Here is a 13,831-nt window from a genome sequence, read left to right on the forward strand (position 1 = left end):
TGATGTGCTGGAGCTGGACTCCGGGAGGTCTTCTATTCCAGAAGTGGTACCCCTCCGTCAGTTCAGGGCGGAGAAACCTCAGACTCCTGTGGTTCGGTGCAGGACCAATTTCTTTGAGATGTACCATGATGCCCTGCGTATCGTGGGGGTCGGGCCTACTCCAACTGCACGGGTCAGCCCTTCGGGATATGATCTCTCAGGCTGACGCTGATTATGTAAAGAACCTTGGATGGACTGAGCTGATGCAACGTTCTAACACTGCCTCAGCTTAGGTAACCTTCCCCCCACCATTATTTTATGTTCCTCTCTTATATTTATATTTACTTACTCTTTTCCTTTCTTAGGCCGCCTTCCTGAATGCCGAGCTGTCCCTCCGAGCTTCCATGACTCGAAAGCAATTTTCCAAGGATACCCGAAATTATGAAGCTCATTTTGCTGAGCTTAATCAGTTAGCGGAGGACGCAAAGCTTGGTTATGAAAATGAGGTGGCCAATCTCCGAGCCCAAATGGAGAAAATGTTGATGGGCTCTCAGGCTGAGAGGTTGAAGCTGCAAAATGACCTCCGAGTTTATGAGGTGCAGAAGGAGGCTTTGCAGGGGGAGCTCAAAGGTTCTCAGGATCATCTTGCTCAAGCCCTCCAAGAGTTAGAGTTGTCCCGAACCGAGCTGGCTAAGGGGGCTGAAGGCTTCAAAGAAGGCTTCCTAAAGTCGGACGAGTTCAAGGATGAGGTTGCTATCCAAGCCTATGGCTACCTATCCAAAGGGTTTGAGGGTTGTACCCAACAGTTCAGGGCAGCAGGCTACCCCCCTGAATGGGTCCCTGTGGATTTTTTGGATTTGGATGGATTTGCTCTCTCTCTCTCACCTCAATAGAGGCAGCCAAGGAGGGTGAGGGAAGGGCTGAGCGGGGCGAGGGCGAGGGCGAGGGCGAGGATGAGAGTTAATTCTAGTTTGTGGATGTAAATGCTGAACTCTTTACTTTCTTATGCAAGTTCCTTTGCTTTATTATTTACTTATCGCTATTGTATGTTGGACTGATCTCCTTTATATTCAAACGCGAGCTGAGCTGAACTGAACTGAACTCCCTGAGAGGAGGTATGATAAACACCAAAAATAATACTAACACTTGAAGGCGAGCTGAGCCCAGCTTCCATAGGAAGGCAAGATACATACTTAAAAATAAACTACCCGAAGGTGTTGAGCTGAGCTCCATGAGGGGAGATAAGTCTATCACTTAAAAATAAACCAACGCCCAAAGGTGTCGAGTTGAGCTAACACCCGGAGACATTGAACTGAGCTTAGTTCCCTAAGGGGAGCAAAGTATGCACTTAAAAATAAACCAACACCCGGAGGCGTTGAACTGAGCTGAGCTCCCTAAGGGGAGCAAAGTACTTATTTAAACATAAATGACCCGGGGGCGTTGAACTGAGCTGAGCTCCCTAAGGGAAGCAAATTACTTATTTAAAAATAAACCACCCGGTGTTGAACTGAGCTGAGCTCCCTAAGAGGAGCAAAGTACTTATTTAAAAATAAACCAACACCCGGAAGTGTTGAACTGAGCTGAGCTCCCTAAGGAAAGCAAAGTACTTATTTAAAAATAAACCAACAAGAGGAGCAAAGTACTTATTTAAAAATAAACCAACAGGCGGAAGTGTTGAACTGAGCTGGGCTCCCTAAGGGGAGCAAAATACTTATTTAAGAAAAAACCAACACCCGGAGGTGTTGAACTGAGCCGAGCTCCCTAAGGGGAGCAAAGTTGTGAGGCCTCGATTCTAATCATATACTTAGAGTAAAGCAATAGAACAACACAATTAAACAATAAGGATTAAGACATCGAAATATATATATATTTTTTTTAAAAGGTGCCCGCTCGATCGGTAAGATCCTACCGATCGAGCGGCCAAAGAATTCTAAAGACACTGCCCAGAAATCAGGACGCCCGCTCGATCGGTAGAATCTTACCGATCGAGCGGACACAAAATGTCCAACTCTCGGGTTCCAGTTACAGGGTGCTCGCTCGATCGGTAAGATTCAGCCGATCGAGCGAGATGCTCTGTACCAGAAAATTTTGGTTTTCTTCTTCAATTCCAACTCAACTCAAACCAAACATCAATAACATAAAATCCCATTCAACAAGATACAAAGGATTAGGTCTAGAGTTATACAATCCTCAAAATATAACATGCATAAAAATCCATCTAGTTCGGACTTATTCAATACAAAAAGGAGTTCGAAAAACATAAATAACTCCTAACATCCAAGCCTCACTCTATCCTATCCATCGTCTAGCCATGATGTCTCTGACTCTGTCTTGCCCCACCTGTTGCCAAGTACACATACAAACAAAGACAATAGCCGGATAATCCGGTGAGAATAATATTCCCAGTAAAAGAGACTAGCATAATATAACATGTAAAAATATCAAAACATGATATAAAATCAAATTCCACATATTTCTCAAGTAATTCATTCAATTGCGGAATTAAAATAATATGCATGACTTTAAAAATTCTGGATTATCAGACTCAGATAATCAAATGAAATTCTTCTTTCTTTCTTTCTTCGATTTTGGGATCCCGAGGTTAAAATATCCAACGATCACACCGAACTCCCCTTTCGAGGTGGACGAGGTATATTTTAATCCTCTAGACTCTAGGGCATTATAGTGAGTTAATCGACACTTTTAGTAAATCGCCTACCAAGGCCACTCAGCTATAATCTCCAGATCGTCTAATTCAAAATGAATAATCAATCGTCTCAATATGAATGATATGTAATCTCATGCATTCAAATATAAATTCAACCATAAATTCATATAATCATATAAACATGCAAGTATGTGATTTCTTCTAGGACACTCGAATGAATCCGGATTCGAGTTAATCGTCCTATTCCATTTCAAAGTCATCTTATACCTTCTCGTCGTTTCAAACTCTTCAATCTGAAAATAACAAATCCTCAATCAATATCCAACAAGTTCATCAATCGATAAGAGAAGACATCGATACTAAACCGGCTCGACTCTTCTAAACTGATCAAGACTGCAAGGCTCACAATCTTCAAGAACTTCAATTCAATCTATCAGAAGAAGTCATGGTGATCAAAATCGATATCAAACTCGTATAACTTAAAACATCAAAACGACGTTCAAACTTCAAACTGACGGCATAACGGCTATAAATTGATCAAACCAGAAACGCAGATAGCATGATAACAATCCAAAGAACTCATAATCAACCTCAAACCTCAATTCCAACACAATCCCAACACATCACAAAATCAAGGTTTTCGAAAATAATAAGAAAAATCGAAACAAATCCGATCGTCGTTAGATCTTCGAACCGTCTTAGATATACGATCACTGCTAATTCATAATAATCCTCTCCGAATATCAATCAATTCTAAAGACATCCAAAAATTCAAACCTCTTAAAAATAAGAGAAAATTACTTCCAAACGGAGCACTTGATGCTGTGGTCGTAGATATCAAGTCAGAATTCAATTCTATCGGACGGATTGAGCTAGAATCGAAATCACAAAAGCTTGGGGAAAGCTTTCTCGCCTAAAATGGTGAAGGGCGTTGTGGAGGGGATGAAGAAGTGATCCAAGGACTTAGTCAAAGTCTAATTATAACAAAACTCAATTTTGCATTTTAGTCCCTGAAATTTCCGAAATTTGCAAAAAGGTCTCTGATTAATAAAAAGCCCGATCTCGAATTCTGAAATCACTGATTATCTCTAATAACATCAATTAAGATAAAAAAAAAATGGGGCGTTACAAAGTACTTATTTAAAAATAAACCAACACCCGGAAGTGTTGAACTGAGCTGAGCTCCCTAAGGGGAGTAAAGTACCGATTTAAAAATAAACCAATACCCGGAGGCGTTGGACTGAGCTGAGCTGCCGTAGCCGAGCGGATCTCCCAGAGCCGAGCTGAGCTGCCGTAGCCAAACTTCCGACCTGACCTGACATATGTTCTCAGATCGCCTAAATGGGCTCCCGAGCTCCCAAACCAAATTGCCCTGACTCCCAGCTCATCTAAATGAGAGCAATGTGAAGTGACTCCTCATAATTACCAAGTGCGTGTTTAATTAACCTGCTAACACCATTTGTACTTGAGTATCTAAAATGGGCTAAGGGCTGAAATCAAAGTACTGTAACTGAGCTGAGCCCAAAAATCAGGGTCGAGGTGACGTGACTAAGGTAGGGTGCTGAACCAAAGTCGGGTCTAAGAGGCGTGACTAAGGTAGTGAGCTGAGCCAAAGTCAGGGGCCTAAGAGGCGTGACTAAGGTGATGAGCTGAACCAAAGTCAGGGGCCTAAGAGGCTTGACTAAGGTGATGAGCTGAACCAAAGTCAGGGGCCTAAGAGGCGTGACTAAGGTGATGAACTGAACCAAAGTCAGGGGTTCTAAGAGGCGTGACTAAGGTGATGAGCTGAACCAAAGTCAGGGGCCTAAGAGGCGTGACTAAGGTGATGAGCTGAACCAAAGTTAGGGGCGTAAGAGGCGTGACTAAGGTGATGAGCTGAACCAAAGTCAGGAGCGTAAGAGGCGTGACTAAGGTGATGAGCTGAACCAAAGTGAGGGGCCTAAGAGGCGTGACTAAGGTGATGAGCTGAACCAAAGTCAGGGGCCTAAGAGGCGTGACTAAGGTGATGAGCTGAACCAAAATCAGGGGCCTAAGAGGCGTGACTAAGGTGATGAGCTGAACCAAAGTCAGGGGCCTAAGAGGCGTGACTAAGGTGATGAACTGAACCAAAGTCAGGGGCCTAAGAGGTGTGACTAAGGTGATGAGCTGAACCAAAGTCAGGGGCCTAAGAGGCGTGACTAAGGTGATAAGCTGAACCAAAGTCAGGGGCCTAAGAGGCGTTAACAAAACTCCTCCAATAAATGATGACCTGTTGCTGGCCTGAAACCACGAACAAGAGTGTTAAAGGGGGGGCCGGAAGGTGTTCCGGCGTATTCCCTCCGACACTCAAGTCAGATGCTAGGATAGCGAAATATAGAGAGTGGTGTGTGTACACGAGTGAAAAATTAGGATGCAAATAATGAAAGTGAACCTGGTATTTATAGGAAAGAGCTCCGTATTTAACGCCTTTCTTCATTATCAAGAACCCGAGAATCCCGGGATCACGATCCCGAATATCTAGGCTGAGATCTCGCCCGAATCTTGTCTGACAAAGGAAGTAATAATAATTGATCTGAGCTGAACTACCATCCATAAGACTCTATATTGCCACTCTCCCAAGGTTGTTCAACCCCTTTACTAAGCTAACCCCCTACTGACATCGGGGCCGAGCTGAACTCCCGAGCTCCCGAGCTGATCTAGGCTCCCGACCCGAGCTGGGCATTATGATGAGAGAGCTTGGCCGAGCTCCCGAGCTCGTGAGCTCCCGACCCGAACTGAGGTAGGCTCCCGACCCGAGCTGGGCATTATGATGAGAGAGCTTGGCCGAGCTTCCGAGCTCCCGAGCTGGGCATTACGGCGATAGAGCTTGGCCGAGCTCCCGAGCTGACCCCAAACGGTTCTGGCTAGTTAGGAATCGATCTTTTATCTTAGGGTCATCTATGAGCTGAGGTGATTTCCTCTCCCGGGTATCAGTACGTGAAATATGCACTCTAGAATGTTCTACGTCATTCTGAATTGGTCCGCACCGGTAACTTGGGCCCTATTAAAAAGATAATATTGGGCTAGCTGAAGATTGATTAGAAAATTTTTATAAGCTAGCGGGCTGAAAATGGCCCATTCATGTTACACCTCTTGATGAAAATAATACAAGGCCCACCCTTAACGTGGTCGTGGGTATGAAAAGGGGCTAAATTAAGCTTAGACAGTGTTTGTAATTTATAATAATAAGTGATTATAAAGATTTTTAAAAAAACTTTTATAATCACTTATTTTTAAAACTTACAAACACTACCTTAATATCATGAGAATATTTTTTTTGTATTTGAAAATGAACTTTACTAATGGTTAAGAACATATTGGCCATAGAAACTACTCATAAACAAATTGAAAAGGAACAACACTTGAATTTAAGAATAAAAAGGAATATTACATTACAATTATGAAAATGGGTAATTTGAGCTATTTTGAGTTGATAATAATATATAATAAGTTTCTCAGTTATCAGAGTCCTATAATTTATTTTACCACCCATTTCGTATAAATTATATGGTTCATGTGTCTTCTCTCGTCTCACGATTCAAATAATTATGAACTTAATGTTGCGCTTGGATGAAAGTATTTCAAATCCATAAATTTTAAATATATTTTTGTTGTTTAGAAAAATACCACCATAAACATCAAATCCATTTTTTTTATATATAGTATCTCATGATAATCATGATAGATTTTTAAGTTCATCCAATAAAGTGTTCATTTGGAATCCATTTTAATCCACCAAACTAATATGTAAATAATCAAATAATGAATTAAAATTTCTCCATTTTCATTGTCAACACTAAGATACCGTTTGATATCATGGATGAGATGTTCGATAGATGAATAAAAACATGATGAGATGTGAATATGCAAGACATAGATATGAATAATATGTTGTTTATATGTTTTTTATTTTTTAGGATTATTGTGTTTATTCTCTTAATTATCATTGTCAATTTCACACAATTTCACTTATATGGCACTCATCATCAACTAATACCATGGGTTGAGAGGTATTTGTCATCAAGCATATATATCTAATGTCATATCGGGCCATGAGATATCATTAGGTTAACAAAAAAATAAGAGAAACATGAGATGAGTAAAAATTTGTGTTTCATCTCACATTCATCTCATGTATCAAACGGTAAAATTATAATCGAAATTCGTAAATTTGAAACACCCCGAAACTATGCATGGATTTTAGCCCTCAAATCCTCCAAAAACCGCGCAAGATCCCTGTCCGAAGAGCCGCCAGCAGCAGCATCCAAAGAATCCCACAGCACATCCCTCACTTTCTTGCTCTCGTCCCTGAATCCCCCAGTACACATCAACCTCTTTATCTTCCCCGCAACTTCATCTCTCGTCACGGATTCGCCGTCGCAAAGATTGATCCCAATCTTCCAATCATCCACCACCAGTTTCCTGTTCGTGGGCTGATCATGGAGCAACGGGAAACATATCATCGGGACACCATGACACATACTCTCCATCACAGAGTTCCACCCGCAATGCGTCAAAAAACCCCCGATCCCGGGGTCGGACAGCACGGAATCTTGATCGCACCACGGCACGATCAATCCCTTCCCCTTCACTTTCTCCTCGAACCCACCAGGGAGCAGGTCCGTAGCATCATCAGAACCTATGATGATATTTTTTCTGACGACCCAAATGAAGTTTACGTCCGCGAGCAGAAGCCCGTGAGCTATTTCTTCCATCACTTGGTTACCTTTCAAGTGAGCAAAGCTGCCGAAGGAGACGTATAGAACCGAGGAAGGAGGCTTGGATCGGAGCCATTCGGTGCATTCTGTTTCTTGTGTTAGGCTTTTGGAGATTTTGAAGTTTCTCGTGTAAAGATTCACGGGGCCGATTGCGTAAGTGGGGAGGATTTGGGTGAGGGCTGGCACAGTTTTGGGTTCTAATTCTTCAACTGTGTTTAGCAGAATGAAATCTGCATGTTCGATCTCCTCCATTGCTCGGAACACCACCTTGTGCTCCATTGTTATGTCCGATTCGTGGAGAAATGTCATCAAGTCCTTTGTGCTGATCGGATCCACTCCCGGCACGTATGTTATCGTGTCCTCTGAAAAAAAAAACATAGTCGTCCAAATTTATTTATTCCATATTTTGAATCAAATCGAAAATTAAAAGGTGATGTATCAAAATTCAAACTTTGAAAACTCTCATCGACTAAAACCCAGAATTAATCAAGCTACGTACTGAACCAAGAAAAACATTATCTCTCAGTACAAAGTCAGTTTGGTCCCAGAAAACCAAAATCAAGAAACTTGAACCAAACGAACCTACTTATTTCATTACATTATCCCAATTGTCATAATAAAATCAAAAAAGAAAGTGCATGTGAACATCTCATTTGCATAAAATATAAACCGTCACTAACCAAACCGTCACTAACCAGTGGGGTAGCATCGACACTTTCTAAAATCAGACATGAATATAAGGAAAAAAACATACGGAGTGGGGAATTAAAGAAATTAAACAGTACCCTTTGGCGGCGGATAGTGTCCATTTTTTCGCAGAAGGTCCAAGTGATAATCCAGAGCAAACATTAAAGCCGGCTCTGTCCAGAAAGAAACATCCACCATATTATACTTGTTCGCAATCTTGGCATGCCATGTACAAAAAGTGTCCGCAATCAAGAAAGGTTTCATGTGTTGGCACGATGATTTTACCATATTTTCCATCAATTCATCGACGTGAACTATGAAACCATCGAGCAAGTATTCCCAGAACTCGAATACGTTTGTGTCTCTATCGAAATCCAGAGGAAAACCATCGCTGATCGTCGTGTATCGAATGTCTAGGCCCGATTTTCGAGCCTCCGAGAACATATCTGTGTCTGTATCATTGTTGTTGTCGGAAAGATTTTTGTGGGATTTTGATAACAAGTGGTGGATGAATTTTGTGTTGACAAATGTGATTGTGAAGCCTCTGGAAGCAAGATTGAGAGCTAGATCGACTAGGGGGTTGATATGGCCTTGATAAGGGGCTGGAATCATGATTGCATGAGGCCTGATTTCAGGTGTTTCGGCCATTTTTCTAAAATGTTTGTTTCTTTTTTTGGTGTTTATTATATTTTATGATGAATTGTGCGTGATTGCTATATATTGATTAACGAATGAAATGATCCCACGAGTCGCTATCATCTTATCTTCTCTCATCTTTTCTTTTCTTTTCTGTTTTTTTATTGGAATAAATCTGTTAGAATATTTTTCAAAATATTTTCAGAAATTTTGTTGTCGATGACGAATAAAGATTTTTGTTGCGAAAATTACGGGAATCGACCTGGATACATTGTTTGACTAAGAGTCACACTCGTTCAGATACGTCTTTTCATTCTCTATAAATAGAGGTGCATCATCAGATTCAAAGGTCTTGAATTAGATTATTATCTCCGTTGTATCCTGAGAGAATCTTAAAAACATCTTTTAAAAGATAGCGTTTAAAACGTGCCTTGGAGTTTATCATTAAATCCTTTTTAAATTTACGAAATTCTTCAACAGCTTCGCTACTTTTTCTCGTCTCGATTTCATAATTTAAATACAAGCGCAAAAAGCCAAAAATATACTATTGTAATTGTGTGATTTAAAAGGAGTTATTTGCACCAAACACCCTGTAAAACATTGAAAATACACATTTTTCCCTTGTGAAATTTTAATAGGCATTTTCAACTCTAACCTTTTAAAAAATTAGCACACTCGCCCCTTCAGATGAGTGATTGTTGCGCACGCGCCCCTCATGAGACTGGGCAAAGATTTTGATATTTTTTTGCATCAAATACCCCTGTGAAATATTAAAAGGGTAAATTATAAATTCATACCCAAACCTATTTTCATCTTACATTTTAATACCTAACCCATTAAAACTTATTTTCTACTCCCTGGAGAGAGAAAATTTTGTTTAAAAATACCAATTCTACCCTTATCTATTAAAAATCCTAATAAATCACTAAAAAAAAAAAAGGTGAGATAATGGATATTAAAAACAAAACAAATCCAAATAGTATTTATATAAAAATTCAAATTAAAATCAAAGAACATAAATCATATCATATACATGCTTATGTTGATACATGAGCAAGTATGTGTCTAGCAAGTAAACACATACTCCCAACTCATTATTGGAAGAAATACGACAAAGGATTAAAAGTTCGAATAGGAGATGGATCAATAATCATGCTTAATACAGTAGCAGAAAAATTAAAAATAGAAATAGAAGAAACAAAATTTGTAATACCCATTATATATCAAATAGAATCAGGAATGGACATTATAATAGAAAATAACTTTTTAAGAGAATATCTTCCCTTTACACAATTTGAAAATTACATAACTTTAAACAAAGGATCATCAATGATTTATATTCCTAAAATACGAACAGCATTTCGTGTAGGAAATGAATGATTTACAAAGAATTTTCATAAACGAAATACAAATCCAATAGAACTAAAAATAGAAAATATTTTAACAATTAATCATGAAAAAGAAATCATGAAAAAATTTCATGATATTTGTTCTGAAAATCCTCAGGACAAAATTAAGAAAATAAAACAATTCATTGCTTCAATAAAACTTAAAGACCCTAATATCACAATCCGTGAAGCACCAAGAAGATGCAACATGGATGATGTAAAAATATTCGAAAAAGAGGTTCAAGAATTACTAAAACTTAAGATAATCATCCCAAGAAAGAGTCCACACTCTTCACCAGTCTTTTATGTCAGTAAGAAAGAAATTGATAAGAAAATAATGGTAATTGATTATCGAAAAATGAATAATGCAACAATTATGGATGGATATTACATCCCAAACAAGAATGATTTACTATCTTATATAGGAGGAATGAAATATTTCTCCAGTTTAGATTGTAAATCAGGAATCTGGCAAATTCAGCTAGAACCACAAACACAATTACTTACATCATTCAGTTATCCAAAAGGACAGTATCAATGGACTGTATTACCTTTCGGACTTAAACAAGCACCAGGTATCTTTCAAAGATATATGGATGAATCTTTTAAATCATATGTAGATTTTTGTTGTGTTTATATAGATGACATATTAATTTATTCAAAAACACTAGATCAACATTATAAAGACATCATGACACTAGATTTTTGTTGTGTTTAGATAGAATTATACTTTCTGAAAAGAAAGCACAATTGTTTAAAACAAAAATAAATTATTTAGGATTACAAATAGAAGATGGAAAACATTATTTACAACAGCATATACTTAAGAAAATTCACGATTTTCCTAGTGAAATCAAGGATAAAGATCAATTAAGAAGATTTTTAGGATTATTAACTTATTCTAGAAATTACATTAAGAAACTTGCAGAAATCAAAAAACCTCTTCAGGTAAAACTTAAACAAGACTACAAGTGGAAATGGTCTAAAGAAGATACTAATTATTTAAATACTATTAAAAAGAAAATAATTAGTAATCTTCCTGAGTTATATTTTTTTTCCAATAAAGATATAATAATAATTGAAACAGACGCTTCAGATGAATACTGGGGAGCATGTTTAAAAGCTTATACAGGAGAAAAAAATTTAGAAGAACTTACTAAAACAGCTACTAGAAATAATGAAGAATTATGCAATTATACATCAGGAACTTTTCAAGGTGCACAATTAAATTATCATTCAAATGAAAAAGAATTATTAGCTTTAATATTCACAATTAGGACTTATAAAATTTATCTTATTCCTAAACCATTTTTAGTAAGAACAGATAATATGAATTTAACATATTTCAAGACAAGAAAAATATCAAGAAATGCAGGGAGAAATGCAGCAAGTCTAATTAGATGTCAATTGGAATTGAACCATTATCAGTTCGAGATCCAACATGTCAAAGGAACGAATAATTCATTACCCGACGCATTAACCAGAGAACTTTATCCAAATTATACTATCCGTAGTAACGGAATAACAAAAGAGATCCTAAGTGATCCAAAAAATGACCACGAGTCATCCGAACATGCCTTAGAAAGCATGGGGAATATCAGAGACATGAATTATTTTATGACTTTCAGTCATCCAAACATGCCTCAGAAAGCATGGAAAATATAAATTGATAAAAATGAGATTTATATTCAGAAACATGAATTACTCTATGAGTAAAGACAATCAATCTCATTTATGAAGATTGATTCAATTCTTGCAAAAGAATTTCATAAATGCAATGATACGCATAATAAAACTATCCGAGTTACTCACGAAAAAGATTTAAATTTCTAACCATTTATATATATATATATATATATATATATATATATATATGTTTTATTGTGCAGGATGGAACAATTAAATCAATTAGAAGAACAATTGATTGATATAGATGAAGAAATTCATATTCTTCAACAAAGAAAAAAGAATATAAAAGGAAAAATTCAGAGGATTAAAGAAAAGATGACAACATCATCATCATCATCCTCACCAAAAACTTCAATCAAGTTAGCAATTCCATTTAACAAAATAATGGAGATGAATGAAAAATAGTCAGTGGTCACAACCAACACTGATAACCAAGAAAAAGAAAAGAAGAAAGAACCGGTGGTCACAGCTAACACCGAGAAAAATGAAAAAAAAAAAAAAAAAGACCTTTAAAAGTGCCCTTGAAGCAAGAGAAAGAAAGATGGTCAATTTGCGACCACAAAAACCAATTTTTGAAAAAACAAATTTTTCAGAAAAACTCAAGACCGAATTCTTTGAAATACTAAACTATTTAAGAATAGCCAAACCATCTGCAGAATCTTGGCTACAAACTTGTGACACACAGAGCATATCAAGAGCAAGAACACTGCAAGGTGCTCCAGCGCATGAAGTCGCAAGATTCTTTTCAAATGGATTATTAAGTGGATTGGAAGTCAGTCTCAACAATCAAGAAATATAACTATTTCCATATCAGTTGAGAAATAGTATCATCCAGTTCAAGAAAGCAGTCTTTAAAGACGATCCAGTATTAATATTGAGTATTCACTCAACCCTTCCAGATTGGGATGATAAAAAATTCTATCAACCAATGGTATATATTCAATGTCGAAAACAAAAAGACAAGTTCTTATTCGAATGATCAAATGAAGAGAAACCAGTAATGTATATCTCAACACTTCCTGAGATAAGAATAAAGACATTGATTGACATGATCTCAAAGACAGGAAAGATTGATGGAAACTCAAAGGTTAAAATAAATTTTGCAACCAGTAAAATTTTATTAACCACTGGACACAAGGAGACAATCCAAAAGAAAGAACAAGTCATGTTAGCTCAATTCGAAGCTCCAATCTATGAAGCAAGAGTTGACATGATCCGAGAAACCCAACAAATGCTATGTCAAAGACTAAGAACAATGATTTCCACTCACAAATGTGGACATTGCCAAACCATTCAGACAGAAGAAGCAGCTGTCAAAGAAGACAAACCAATAAAGAAATGGTCCGAATGTACTAGTGATTCAAAAAGTGACACAATGTAAAAACAAATGAAATCGTGGACCACACCACATGTTAAAGGCATCCACTCAGATGTAAAATGAGCTGTTTTCCATTATGTAGTGTCGGGTGGTCCCCCTCTTTTCTTTTATTATGTATATGTTTCTCCACGCCTATAAAAGGAGATGTTTTGTGCTGTAAATAAAAGAAAAAGGCAAAGTTTGAGTATCTCTCTCTTCTAAAGTTTCTTGCAATCTGGTTCATACAAGACGTATGAAAACTATCAGAAACTAAGAAACATAAAATCAGAAACAAAAATAATTCTTATGGCTAATAACTAAACAAGCAGGGCGTAAGGAGGATAAGGTTGAAAACCAACCATTGAAGATTCATGGTTAGAGTAAACCTGGAGATCCATAGAGCAAGTACCAGTTGATCAAGTGATCGTTAAGGGAAAGCAAGGATTTGGCTTCTGCTCAAAACCAAGATTCATTCAAACAAGGTAACCTTTCTAAATCTCCTGCAACCCTTAATTCAAAGAAATATTCAAAATACGTTAATCATGTCATCATCCTTCATAAGAAATGAAAGATTGATAATAAAAAACTGTTTTGAAATAAAAGATGATCATGAATATGATACATTTCATGAATATCGTTTAAATACTTCTGATTTAACCATATTCGAATCAATTTATCAACTAAAAGTTGT

General features: G+C 37.4%; 1 protein-coding gene across 1 annotated transcript; it reads right to left on the reverse strand.

Moving 5' to 3' along the window:
- Positions 1–6,763: 6,763 nt before the first annotated feature.
- LOC140883621 (UDP-glycosyltransferase 86A1-like) lies at positions 6,764–8,744 on the reverse strand. Its single transcript, XM_073290166.1, has 2 exons — positions 8,169–8,744; positions 6,764–7,745 (listed from the first exon to the last, which is right to left on the reverse strand). The coding sequence occupies exons 1-2, from the start codon at positions 8,716–8,718 to the stop codon at positions 6,853–6,855; spliced, it is 1,443 nt and encodes a 480-aa protein (XP_073146267.1). The 5' UTR covers positions 8,719–8,744; the 3' UTR covers positions 6,764–6,852.
- Positions 8,745–13,831: the final 5,087 nt, after the last annotated feature.

The sequence above is a fragment of the Henckelia pumila genome, chromosome 2 (assembly GCF_033568475.1).
Source record: "Henckelia pumila isolate YLH828 chromosome 2, ASM3356847v2, whole genome shotgun sequence".
Taxonomy (NCBI): Eukaryota; Viridiplantae; Streptophyta; class Magnoliopsida; order Lamiales; family Gesneriaceae; genus Henckelia; species Henckelia pumila.